General features: G+C 42.0%; 1 protein-coding gene across 4 annotated transcripts in view; it reads right to left on the reverse strand.

The window, feature by feature from the left end:
* The window catches only part of UBE2V2 (ubiquitin conjugating enzyme E2 V2), a 33,307-nt gene extending 19,393 nt beyond the window's left edge, over positions 1–13,914 (reverse strand). For 2 of the 4 annotated variants that reach the window (XR_005017025.1, XM_036830283.1), the window contains exon 1: positions 13,818–13,914. Coding sequence is in view for 1 of the 4 variants with exons in the window: in XM_036830283.1 (XP_036686178.1) it covers positions 13,818–13,833 (16 nt within the window). In the remaining 3 variants the exon portion in view is untranslated. Of the gene's footprint in view, positions 1–6,697; positions 6,746–13,252; positions 13,275–13,817 lie in introns of those variants that run through there. The other 2 variants (XM_036830285.1, XM_036830284.1) reach the window with 2 other exon arrangements.
* Between the last annotated feature and the right edge of the window lie 240 nt (positions 13,915–14,154).

Genomic DNA, 14,154 nt, shown 5'->3' on the forward strand with positions numbered 1-14,154 from the left:
GCACATCCCTGGCCCTGCAAATCTGATGGGAGGAGGAACACGTCATGACCAGCCGTGGGGGCAACTGCCAAAAATAAATCCTGCTCCGAACGCTCGTAAAAAGAGCCTTTCCATGTATCACACACCTGGGTGTGCGCGAAGCAAAATATTTCCCTACCCAGGGAAATAATATAACTGTCATTTTATATTTTTCAAAGTACTTTCCCATACAGTCATCTATCTGAATAAGGGAAATATCTTTTGAGGTATGAGGGGCAGATATATCCACATTTTCACAAAGATCAAAGACATGAAGTAACTCACTCAAGATCATGGCAAGCCAGCAGCTGAGTCAAAAGTGAAATTCACATTTCTCAGCATGAGTACAACTCTTTCCATTACTGTATACTGCATACTTCAGAAAATAAAAAAGAAAGCAGGGAAACTTCAGAATGTGTACGACTTAAAATACATATTTTTCTTTTTTTTTTTTAAATAAATTTATTTATTTATTTATTTATTTATTTATTTTTGGCTGTGTTGGTTCTTCGTTTCTGTGCGAGGGCTTTCTCTAGCTGCGGCAAGTGGGGGCCACTCTTCATCGCGGTGCGCGGGCCTCTCACTGTCGTGGCCTCTAGCGTTGCGGAGCACAGGCTCCAGACGCGCAGGCTCAGTAATTGTGGCTCACGGGCCCAGTTGCTCCGCGGCATGTGGGATCTTCCCAGACCAGGGCTCGAACCCGTGTGCCCTGCATTGGCAGGCAGACTCTCAACCACTGCGCCACCAGGGAAGCCCTACATATTTTTCAAAATATACACATTGTTGAAATTCACTATATAAACAAAAACATACAGAAAGTTTTAAAATTCAAGTCTAAGAAACAGGGACTTACCTTCTGATTTTGCATTGCTTAAAATTATATATTAACAGAAGCATTTATAAAAGCTCTCTGTGAATAATATTTTCTAATTTTTCAGAAATTTAAGACTCAAATATTTGTTTGGTTTTAACATTCTTTTCTTCCTTAATGGGATGAAACAAAATTAGGAAAACACCACATGTAGCGCAACATGCATTAGGCAGCAAAGCACTGGGAAACCTGTATTTGATTATATCCATTACTTCTACATTAACTCATCCCTTCACTCAATAAACCTCTGACTACTGGATGTAGTTACTATGCTAGGCACTTGATACCAGAAGGACTAAAACCTTTGTTTGCCCTCAAGAAGTTTACAGTCTATGAGAGGAGGACAGTTAAAGAGATAGCACAACACAAAGTAAAACATCCTCTGGGGACACCTAGGAAGGACAACCAACCCCAAAGAATGGACAAGGAAGGTCTCCTTGAAGAAGAAACTCTCCAGGTACAACATAAAAGAAACCATTCAGGGGGAGAGTAGGTGAAAATATTCAGGACATCAGTGGAGAAAATTAAAAAACATAAGCAAAGAATGTCAAAAAACTGAATAAACAGAACAATCTGCCTACATGAGAAACTCACTGCAAATACATAAGTTCTCCTCAAACTAATCCACAGATTCTTACAATTTAAACTGAAATTCCAATAGCATTGTTCTTGGAACAGGACAAAGAGTCCTAATATTCTTATGGAAAACTTAAGGGGCAGGAATTCGGAGAAAACTTTTAAAGAAAAGGAAAACAGAGGGGATAACTTCCCTAGATGTTAAGACTTCCCCATCAGCCAAAGAAAGTAATTAAGATAATGTGAAGTCAGTGCAAGAATCCGACAAACAGACTAATGAAAAAGAAAGCCCCAAAACAGATACATGCATGTATGAAAACAGGATATGTAATAAGGGCAGCATTAAGAGTCAGCAGGGGGACTTTCCTGGCAATCCAGAGGTTGAAAGTTCGCCTTCCAAAGCAGGGGGTGCGGGTTCGGTCCCTGGTCGGAGCTGGGATCCCACACGCCTTGCGGCCAAAAAACCAAAACATAAAACAGAAGCAATACTGCAAAAAATTCAATAAAAACTTTAAAAAATGGTCCACATCAAAAAAAAAAAGAAAGAGTCAGCAGGAATCCACACTAAAAGAGGACCAATCTTGAATCATGTACCAGAAAAATATATATGTTATGATTTTGCTTTAAAGAACATTAGTGGAAAACTGGCAGTCTGAACAGGGCCCAGAGAGAAAAGTTCGGTATCAAAGTTAATTTCTTGATTTTGATAATTATATTGTCGAGCAAGAGAACGTCCCGGTTTTCAGTACACACACAGTGAAGTATTTAGCAGCGAAGAGGGACATGTCTATAACTTATTCTCAAATGGTTCATTAAAAAAAGTATGTCTGTATGGACGGAGGGGAAGAGGGAAGGAAAGAGTACACACGCAAGCACGTGCAAAAATCTTAAATATTAGCAGCGGGTAGGATTTCCTCATACTGGTCATGTAACTCTTCTGTAAATCTGAAATTATTTCAAAACAAAAAAATAGGGAAAGAATGGACTGGACTGTTCAGTAAATGATGTTAGAAAATTTTATCCACATGGAAAAATAAATTAGATCCCTATCTCACAGCATACACGAAAATCAATCCTAGGCATATTAAATGCCTAAATGTGAAGAGCAAAACATAGACTTTAGGAAAATATATGATATCCTCCGACCTTGGGATATAAGAAAGGATTTCTTTTAAAAAAAAAAAAGCACAAACCAAAAGATTGATAAACTTGACTAAAATTTAAAAACCAACTTGACAAAAGAGCCACAAACTGTTATGAGTAACATAACCAGAAAATGTCAGCCTCCAAAATATACGAAGAATTCATCCTATGATTCAACAAGGAGAAGAAAATAGTGAACAAGGAGGTTCACAGAAATGGAAACGGATGTACAATAAACACATAAAAAGGGTTCTCAACCTCAACAGTAATCAGGGGAAACATGAATTAAACCATAATGACTCTCCACCAGACTGACAAATATTAAGTCTGGCAATACTTGGTTTGACAAAAATGTAGAGATGGAGGCTCATTCACTGCTGAGGTTGGCATAAACTGGTACAACTCTGGGAGGAAACTGGTAACATTCACGGAGATGCTGGCAAAGGGTTGGAGGAAGGTAGGAATGCTCACTTACCATGATTTCTAATCGTGAAAATTTAGAAACAACCTAAGCATCACATGGTATAATCCATGACAGAATACTGTTGCAATTAAAATGAAAGAATTAGAGCTACAAGTATCAATCAATGTTAAAATTTTACAAACATGTTGTTTAGTAAGTGTACAGTTGCAGTTTTACAAGGTGAAAAGGATCTGGAGATTGGCTGCACAACAAAGTGAATACATGATATTGCTGAACTGTACAGAGGCAGTTAAGACAGTAAATTGTATGTTACAAACACTTTACCATAATTAAAAAGAAAAAATAAACCAAAAAAAAAAAAAAGCTATATATCAACAGACCTTTACTATACTCTTCCTGAATACATACATATCTAGCAAAGGTATAAAAATGTTTGTGGAATATACTCCTTAATCAGGATAGTGATCACCTCTGGGCAAAGAGGAAGGGGCCTAGTACTTGGAAGGGTCCTGGTAATGTTTCGTTTCTTCAAGAAACAAAAAACCTGAAGCAAGAATAATTTATTAGCGTTTGAGAGAGCTGGGGGTGGGTGAACGTGTATTTATGCATTTTTCTGCTGTTTAAAAATCTTTCATCTAAAAAGCAAAGGAGAAACAGTACCCAAACAAGGAGAGAAAGAATGGTAGGCAATGTTTGGGGATAGCAGTTGAGTATAAATGAGCAAAGAGCCAGAAACTGCCTGGAAGGACAGGTGTGCTTGCAAATTCAGACTTCACCTGCGGCGATGAAGACCAAGGGAGGGGTTTAAGCACAGACTTCAAGGACAGGAGGGCAGAGGGGAGAACAACATTGGCTGTGATGAAAGAGCAATCAGGGAAAAAACGTTAAATGCCTCCACTAAGAAAAACGTGGTTCGTTTTATTGTTCTAATTCTGTGATTTTATTTATTTCCAATAACCAAAACTAAACATCAAGCGCGAGCTAGGAACTGTGCTAGGCCATGGGATCTCACACTGACAGTCCCAGCCCCAGCCCTCATGGAGCCGACAGCGTATCAGGGCAGCAAGACACAAATCACAGCGTATGAGAAGCACTTAGATGACAAAAGCAACAGTAAAGTTTCCTAAAGTAGTAGTTTTGCTCTACCACAAAACTAGACAGGTGACTTTGGGCAGTGTCTTTTTCTTACACTCTGCGTACTCTGATGTAAAATGTGGGACTAAACTACATGAGCCCACCCCAACCCAGCTCACTGACCCGCACATACAAGCCTACTTCAGAAGGGGTCCGGCTGGACTGGGGAGAAAGGAGAAATCCTGTCCCCGGGTCTCTGCCCCACCTCTATCCTCAGCTTCAGAACCCTTGCACAACCACGTTATTCCTAAAGCTCCTCCCAAGTTTAGGATTCTTGAATTCCATTTGGAGGACTGTTTCAGAACATCAGACATGACCCTATCCTAAGAAGTCCAAAAAAAAAAAAAAGCAAAAGGGAAAAAGTAATAAACATAAGGTATAAAAATTTTAAGTTGATTTTTAAACTATTAAAACCCTATAACATCAATAACCAGTTACACTGAAGTAGTAAATGGATAATATGTATTTCATAGACAGATATGAAATACAACTGATAATCCAACAAGAAAATGAACCAAAAGAGAAAATAAGAAAAACATGCAGCCTTGAAAAAAAAAAAATGACATTACTGTACTCCCATCAAAAAATAAAAGCACAGTAAACACAATGCTGGCAAGACAGTGGATAAACTACATTTATCCATCCTTACATCTCACTGGAAATTGACTACACCTTGCTGAAGAGGGAATTTGACAAAATAAAACAAGAATTTTTAAATATTTATACGCTTTGATTTATACTCCAGTCTGTGAAATCCACCCTCAAGAACAAAGCACACAGAGTGTAGCCTGCCTCAGAGCCAACTGTGAACAACCCGTCTCCTGTCTCCAGGCACGTGCCCTCCTGGTCAGAGGCCAGGGCTACTCCCCTCCCCCCGAATCTGGGCTGGCCTTGCCACTTGTTTCGGTAGAACGTGATGCTGGTGCAGTTCTGGGCTGGGACAAGCCTCGTCAGAGCCCTATAGCTTATGTTTGGTTTTCTTGGAAGCCAACCACCATATAAATTCTGACCTCCCAGACACTACTGGGATGCGAGGAAGTCCAAACAGGGCACCTGGAGTGGCCACGTGGACGAGAACCAAGGCGCCTGGGCAAAAGGCCCAGCCCACCGTCAGGTGAAGGGAGACGAGCAAAACCACCCAGTCAGCCCCCGAGTCATAGGAATAAATCACTGTTTGAAGCCATATATCCATTTCAGATATTAAAATTTGTCTTAGAATTGATGAAATATGGCAGATGAAAATAAATCTGAAAAAAATTTCAAATCAAACATACATCTGGGGCTTCCCTGGTGGCGCAGTGGTTGAGAGTCTGCCTGCCGGTGCAGGGGACACGGGTTCGAGCCCTGGCCTGGGAAGATCCCACATGCCGCGGAGCGGCTGAGCCCGTGCGCCACAACTACTGAGCCTGAGCTCTAGAGCCCGTGCGCCACAACTACTGAGCCCACGTGCCACAACTGCTGAAGCCTGTGCACCTGGAGCCCGTGCTCCGCAACAAGAGAGGCCACAACGATGAGAGGCCCGCGCACCGCAACGAGGAGTGGCCCCCACTCGCCGCAACTAGAGGAGGCCCGTGCACAGCAGCGAAGACCCAACGCAGCCAAAAAAATAAATAAATTAAAAAAAAAAAAAAAAAAAAACATACATCTGAAGCATCTGTACTATACCTTCAAACACAAATCCTCTGGATTAGAGGATTTGCAAAGTGCCTCGAACCCGTGGTATGGAAGCTGCATTATGTACAGTAGAATGTGAATCATGCTACTGGTACTCTTTAGGTGACAGCCAAAACCACTCTGCCCCCAGCCACTCCCCCAAATTTCTGCAACTCTTCTTACAGCCTATGTGCTGTATACTAACTCAGGTAAGGAAAAAATAAGCAGCTTCATGTGTTTATTTAATGAAAGTATTTGAACACAAAATATCCTTTTAGTACTGCTTCACTTCAGAAAAGTAAACTCAAAACAAAATTTAAAAGTAAAGCATTGTAATACACAAAGGGGGAAAGCTAGATTTTACTTGAGCCATTTGTTTTCTCATTATTAAATCACTCACATAGAAATCGCACCATAAGGAAATGACAACATCGGAGGCACTCAATAAACACGTGGTGCGTTTACGGCAGATGCTTACTTTCAACCTTTCTGTCGACACTTATGGGCCAGTCCTGAAGCAGGTGATGCCGATTCTGAACACAGAATCCTTTCCCCAGCGTCTTGGCGGTGGTGGTGGGTGAGGACAACCATGTACGCGGACGCATTCAAATGCAATAAGCTACCACAAGAGATCCTGCTCAGGCACACTACTGATATCTCGATGAGGCAGACCAAGCAGGGAGAACAGAGTTACTTAATATTCTCCAGGAAACCTGTGAGCAATGTTTACTTCAGAACTAAGAAGGAATGCCTCCCTGAGAATAAACTCGGGAGTGGCGGAAAGCTAGGTGAACCACAACATACTCTGCTTCCTCTCCAGCAGGGACCTCCAAGTGGAGTGAGGACTGGCACACCTCCCTCTGACGGAGACCACTTACAGGGTGCAGGGGCTCTCCTGTGACGCCAGGGAGCTGCAGTTAGAAGCAAAGGAAATATCCCGCCAAGTCACTGCTGGCAGGGTGAACACTTGAGAAAATTAAAAACTTTTCAATAACAAGTATATCCTCTCAGGAAACAACCAATTACATCAATACTGTTTAGTAAGCTGTAACTGATAATTCACGTAGCAGGTGACACTACCATGAATAACAAACAGTAAACCAAGCTATGCATTGTTGGTACTTTTCAATAACATTCCAGTCACTAGACTGAAAAAAATCGACGGCATAATTACATACTTACAAAGAATAAACTGCTTGAAGCATGCCTGCTATCTGGCTATATAACTCAATGTAACATTAAACCTCACACCTGGCAAGGCAGGGCTTAGACTCCTACCCTCTGTCATGTGGTAATCCTGTATAATAATCATAACCAGATCATCACTTAGAACTTACATATGTCAACATGATGTTTTTAAAACAAAGAGATAGACGATGAAGTACATACCAAAAGTCAGACTTTTCATCTTAATAAAGTAGAAAACAATAGATAAATTGGACTTTACCAAAATTTAAAACTTTGGGGTTTCAAAGGATACCAAGAAAATCAAAAAACCTACAGAATAAGAGAAAATACTTACAAACCGTACATCTAATAAGAAACTTGTACCTAGAATATATAAGAACTCTTACTACTCAACAATAAAGAGACAAATAATGCAAATTTTTTAAGACGGACAAACCAGAAATGAACCCACACTTATGTGGGCAATTAATCTACAACAAAGGAAACAAGAACATACAATGAAGAGTGACTTCAGTAAATGGTGCTGGGGAAACCGAACAGCTACATGCACAAGAATCAAACTGGACTACTCCCTCACACCACACACAAAAGTAAACTCAAAATCCGTCAACGACTTAAATGTAATACCTGAAGCCTTAAAATTTCTAGAAGAAAACTTAGGCAGTATGCTCTTTGACATCAGTCTTAGCAATAATTTTTTGGATGTCTCCTCAGGCAAGGGGAAGAAAAAGCAAAAATAAGCAAATGAGACTACATCAAACTAAAAGCTTTGCACAGTGAAGGAAACTATCAACATAACAAAAAAGAAGCCTATAGAATGGGAGAAGACATTTGCAAACACTACATCTGATAAGGGATTAATATCCAAAATATACAAAGAACTCATACAACTCAACATCCAAAAAAGCAACCTGATTTAAAAACTGGGCAGAGGATCTGAATAAGACATCTTTCCAAAGACACACAGATGGCCAACAGGCACATGAAAAGGTGATGCTCAACATCACTAATCATAAGGGAAATGCAAATCGAAACCACAATGAGGTACCACCTCACACCTGTCAGAACTGCTGTCATCAAAAAGACAACAAAAAACAAGTTGGCAAGAATGTGGAGAAAAGGGGACCCTTGTGCACTGTTGGTGGGAATGTAAATTGGTGCAGCCACTATGGAAAACAGTATGGAGGTTCCTCAAAAAATTAAAAATAGAACTACCATACAATTCAGCAATTCTACTCCTGGCTATTTATCTGAAAAGAACAAAAGCACTATTTCAAAAAGATATATTCACCCTTATGTTCATTGCAGCATTATGCACAATAGCCAAGATATGAAAGCAACCTAAGTTCCCATCAATACATGAATGGATAAAGATGATGTGGAAGGTGCACACACATGCGTGCACACACACACACATAAATACACTGTAATACCATTCAGCCATAAAAAAGAATGAAATCTTGCCATTTGCGACAACACGGATGGACCTAGAGAGTATTATGCTGAGAAATAAGTCACAAAGAAAAAGGCAAATGCTGTATGATTCCACTTACATGAAGCAACCAAAAAGTTTATAGAATACAGTATGATACAGAAGCAGCATCAAAGAACCTGAAATCAAGAAACTAGCTCTGGACTCAGCATCTAGCTAAGTAATCTTGTGAAAGTCATTTCATATCTAGATAGTCAGTGCTCATCTATAAAATAAACTTTGCCTAGAGCCTAAATGATTCATAATGTACTTTCCATGAGCACTACTATTCCAATATATGTATAAGGACCTATACAAGCCATAAGGACCTCTCTCCCCTTCTGTAGTTTCAAACTTTGCTGAGTTCCAACTTAAACTGAAAATAACATCTGCTCTTACACAAGTCAGCAAAGACTGTGTAAACAAGAATACACTTGCAAACCCAGTCCTGAAGTCCCATCTTACAATAATATCTCAAAGATTTACTTATAAATACATCTGCTCTTTTAAAACAGTTAACTACTTTTTTTTTTTCTTTTTTTTTTTTTTTTAAGCTGACTCTTTTTTTTTTCACGTTCTTTTATTTATTTTATTTATGACTGTGTTGAGTCTTCGTTTCTGTGTGAGGGCTTTCTCTAGTTGCGGCAAGTGGGGACCACTCTTCATCGCGGTGCGCGGGCCTCTCACCATCGCGGCCTCTCTTGTTGCGGAGCACAGGCTCCAGACGCGCAGGCTCAGTAATTGTGGCTCACAGGCCCAGTTGCTCCATGGCATGTGGGATCTTCCCAGACCAGGGCTCGAACCCGTGTCCCCTGCATTGGCAGGCAGATTCTCAACCACTGCGCCACCAGGGAAGCCCTAAAACAGTTAACTACTTTTGAAACAAACTTTTGAACACTGGATTTCATTCCATTTATTCTAGTCTACATACCTCACATCCATTTTGAAATCTTGCATCAAACAGCTCCACAAATACTTGCGAAGTGGATGTTTCCACATGTGGGCAATCTCCGCTTTTCATGGTTTCCACACGCGTGACTTTCAGTTACCACGGTTTAGTGAGACACCAGTCCCCCCACAACAGGGTTCAGACTCCCGTCTCCACGGTACGCAGACAATGAGTAAGCACACAGAGCACACACGTGGTGCTAGCTCCTCAGTCCACAGGTCACCATGTGAGTGACAGACGAGCAGTCCCGACCAGCAGCCAGCACGCCACAGCTTTCCGTGTGCAGGTGAGGGCTCACTGCACATCTCTCACTCAGTTAACAGACAGCAAAGCATGGAATAAAGTTGCCTCCTTGTCCACCAGTGACAGTCCATAAAAATAGCCAACAAAGATGAAAGTCCAGCAAAGAAACAGGAACTGGCAACACGGGAAGTGAATTTTGAACAAATGTAAAGAGAGTCACAGAAGAAATTTGACCGTGGGAACGCTGGAGAGACTCCGGAAGACCAGGCAGAGGAATTCTGTGAACGTGAGCTTATTGACATAAATGAGGAAAGGAGATGTAGGAAAAGGATGACCGTGTCCCAGAGGAAGTGAAAAACTTCACAATAAAGAAACTCTCAGAGATATTTCCTAACATTGAAAGCACAAATTACAAAATACTGGAAGCAGATCCAAATTTAGGAGTATGACAATTCACCAAAGCACAGAAAAGATGCTTGTTCCACATAAGTTATACGATAGGAAGATGAGGCAAGCATTGTTCAAACTACTCTTTTTTTTTTTTTTTTTTTTTTAAATATTCCAACTAGGTTTACTCATTTCTTTTTTTTTTTTTTTTTTTTTAAAGTAGGCTATTTAATTTTATTTATTTATTTTTGGCTGTGCTGGGTCTTCGGTTCGTGTGAGGGCTTTCTCTAGTTGCGGCAAGTGGGGGCCACTCTTCGTCACGGTGCGGGGACCGCTCTTCATCGCGGTGCGCGGGCCTTTCACTATCGCGGCCCCTCCCGTTGCGGGGCACAGGCTCCAGACGCTCAGGCTCAGCAGTTGTGGCTCACGGGCCCAGCCGCTCCGCGGCATGTGGGATCTTCCCAGACCAGGGCTCGAACCCGTGTCCCCTGCATTAGCAGGCAGATTCTCAACCACTGCGCCACCAGGGAAGCCCGTTCAAACTACTCTTGACAACGTTTTATAAAGAAACAAAAACACTCTAATTTTTAATCTCTCACGTTTAAACTACAGGGTACTAAACAAATGCTAGTTTTACTATTTTTTCCGTTTTTCCTATATGCTTGTAATCCCAGGAGTTTTTCAATGTTTCAGCAAACATTTTCAAAGGTCACAGAATAATCATAATTTTTCTCACTTAATAAGATTGCTCTGAACAGTTTCAGTTTGCCACCCAAACTACCATGCAAAGGGAGGACTGCTGATAGTAAGGTTGTATTGCTTGACGATATTATCAAGAGCAAACATATGTCAAGAGCACCCAGGTTCCTAACTCACATAGACAAATCTACCAGGCCTGTTATTAAAGTCTCAAGAGGGAAATACCCTGGACTATTACAGTTCAGCTCTTGTATTGTTTAATTTCCAGGTTCTATGATTTACACCTGCAAATCTCTTCTTCTATTACTACTCCCAAGTTCTGCCCATATCCACAAATCTTCATCCTGAAGATGGGGAAAACAAACAAAATCATGTAGTCCAACCTTTTCATAGAAGGGACGGAAAAGCAAGGCTTAAGAGACTCATTGCACGCCTCGCATGGCAATCTACCAGGGCAGCAGGGGAATTAAAACACGGCCAACCCAGTTCCTGTTCCCGTATACATAATGCTTCCCACTTCTGAAAAAGGTAATCAGGCTTCACTGTGGTTGTTTTCCACCTACATGGCTTACGTAGACCTACCACACTTTTTAATCTAACATTAATACTTCTATTAGTGCTGAGATGTGATTAAATTTTTGAATCACAGGTACTAAATATACTAACAAATTTCTATCCCAAAGAGTCGTGTTTCTTAAGCCGTGTCCTATGAAATCATCTTGACCCCCAGAGGTGACTGTCTCTCGGGAAAGGGGAACCTAGCCAGTGGGGTCTCCACCACAGCCCTACTTCCGTCCACGAGAAGCATCTGACAGTCTGAAACAAGGATTCTGCTAGGAAGAGAAGTAGGAAAGCCACTCTCAAGCCTAAAAGGAAGTAAGATTCCTGATTTCAGGATTATTCCAAATTCATAGCTGCTCGTGATGGAAAAAGCACTAGACTGAGAGTAAAAAACCCGGGTTCTGATCTGGACTCTACTGCTAACCAACTATGTAAAACCTTGTATTTCCTCAGGCCTCAGTTTACTCAACTGCAAAACGAGAACCAAATGGTATGGCAAAGTACCGGTCAGCTTAGAGGTCTCAGGCTAGTTAGAATTCTTCCTGCCAATTTTTCTCCCAGTAACAGAAAGACTAAAAGCATATGATTTAGATAATGCAAGTTAAAATATAATGCTTTAGTTAAAATTTAAAAAAATATCTGTCAGGTGTTTTTTTCTTTTCGGACTATTAAACAGCTATTTTTATCAAGATTATTTTGGCGTAAATAAAAAACATGTAGAGTACACCCTAATTTTAAAATTTCAAGCTTTATCACATTTATTTCACAAATACACGGGTACTGTTTCCCTCCCTTGCTACCAAGAGGCAAACAATACAAAAGTAGAACTAAGAGAAAATATAATTTAAAAATAGTTTTGAAACATAGTCCAAAACTGCTTCTGCACTCCTCTCTCCCCAAGATGGATGACAGTGTCAATGTTGTAAAGCACAGAAAAGGAATAAAAAGTATGAAATTCGCCAAGGCAATTTTTAACAACAGTTTCAAAACAAATTTCAGAGGTTTAAGAAAACATCAACTAACTGCCTAAAAAATATTCTTTCTAATTACGCTCAGGTTTCAAATCTCATAAATTTAAATGCAGTGTAAATGTAACAATTAGAATGCTGAAATATAAACTAGAAAATACAGGCTTCCAATGTACAATAAACGTGCTAGTAATCTCTCAGCAACTTCTTTATAATTCATAGTCAACTTCCAAAAATGACTCACTGTGGTTAACAAAGAGCACCTGCCATTAACATAATCTAATCATTGGTCTTTTCAAAATATTTCCACACTCTCACATGTACAACGTTAGAGGGGAGAAAAATCGTGCTTAAATAAAAAATGAAATCCACAAAATGAAGACTATCAATCAAATTGAAGCACACCACTTTATTACTAAATTTTCAAGAACCTTCAGGTACGAAGCACAACTCTTAAAAAGACATGGAGTTTTAATGCACAAGCACACTCGATTTCAAATAGCAAGGACAGTAAAGTTTTAATACTAAAGTGTCACTTTTTAAATCATCCACGCTTTACTAGTTAGCTCTGACCCCAAGTGTACCGAAATAGCTCCCCAACGCTAAAATCGTTAAACAGCTTATCCTGACACCTGTACGTAATAATGATACGATACAAAAGACGCAATTCTTCATTAAAATGAAGGTAGAGAAAAAAAATAGAAAAAAAAAATGAAGGTAGAACGGCACTACCTTAAAAGTACGCATCACAACATACACCGAAGCCTTCCACTTTAGTACACAAAGACTTGAAAATTCGTGTTATTATGCAATGATGGCATGAAATACAAAACCACACTGTTCCACAGCCACAGTTCAATAATGACTAGAAAAATTAAAGACCAAACGTATTAACGTTTTAAGTAATAAAACTGTGCCCCTTCAACATTTTGTAATGGTCAGATTTCTAAAACCTCAGTGTTCATACCTAATTTCAACGTCTGTGCTCAGAGGAAACCAAAACTGTATTCAGTACGAGAGAGAAGCGGAACAGCTAATCTAAGAAACCGCTTTTTCTTCAATTAGCGTTCACCTCGCTCCTTGCTTCTATTTAGTCTGCACCTCAGTTTTTCACTCCAGCGAAAGAAGGACCACACGCATTCAGTCGGATAAGAACGGCCCTGTCCTCCGCCCACGTCAGGGCGAGCCGGGGGGTCGGACCCGCTCCATCCAGGACCCCGACGCGAGGCCTCGCGCGCCCAGGTGGACGCGGCCCGCCCGGGCTCCCCTCCTCGCTCCCGCACCGCCCGCCAGAGCCCCGGGCGAGCCGGCCCGGCCCAGCCCAGCCCCCAGGCGCGCAGCCGACGCGCGGGCACGACCGCCGCCCCGACGGCCGCCAGGACCCTCCCTGCTCCGGCCGCGCTCCGCAGGAAGTCCGGCGGCCGGGGGCCCGTACTCCGGCTTCTCCCACACCGCCAGGCCGGCCGCCAGCTGTGCGCAGAGGCGCAGCGCGGGTTGGGATGGAAAAGCAGGCGGCCCGGCAGGGTACTGACCTGTGGAGACCGCCATCTTCTCCTGCAGTCCGACGCACCGCCCGGACGCACGCGACGTCCGCACTACCTCCGGGAGCGCCGCCGCCCGCCCCGCGGCTTCCGGCCCCAGGCTCCCGCCCCACGGCTTCCGGCCCCAGGTTCCCGCCCCGCGGCTTCCGGCCCCAGGCTCCCGCCCCGCAGCTTCCGGCGCGTCACCGCGGACCCGCCCCGCGGCTTCCGGCTTCCTGGGACGGTGCCGCCAAATCAGAGTGCAAGGGTGCAGGTTAAGCTCATGGAACAGACTTGAGTCAGTCACCGTGACGGAGAGCAAGAGCGCGAGGCCAGAATGCTCGGGAGG

Source organism: Balaenoptera musculus, chromosome 17, assembly GCF_009873245.2.
Source record: "Balaenoptera musculus isolate JJ_BM4_2016_0621 chromosome 17, mBalMus1.pri.v3, whole genome shotgun sequence".
NCBI lineage: Eukaryota > Metazoa > Chordata > Mammalia > Artiodactyla > Balaenopteridae > Balaenoptera > Balaenoptera musculus.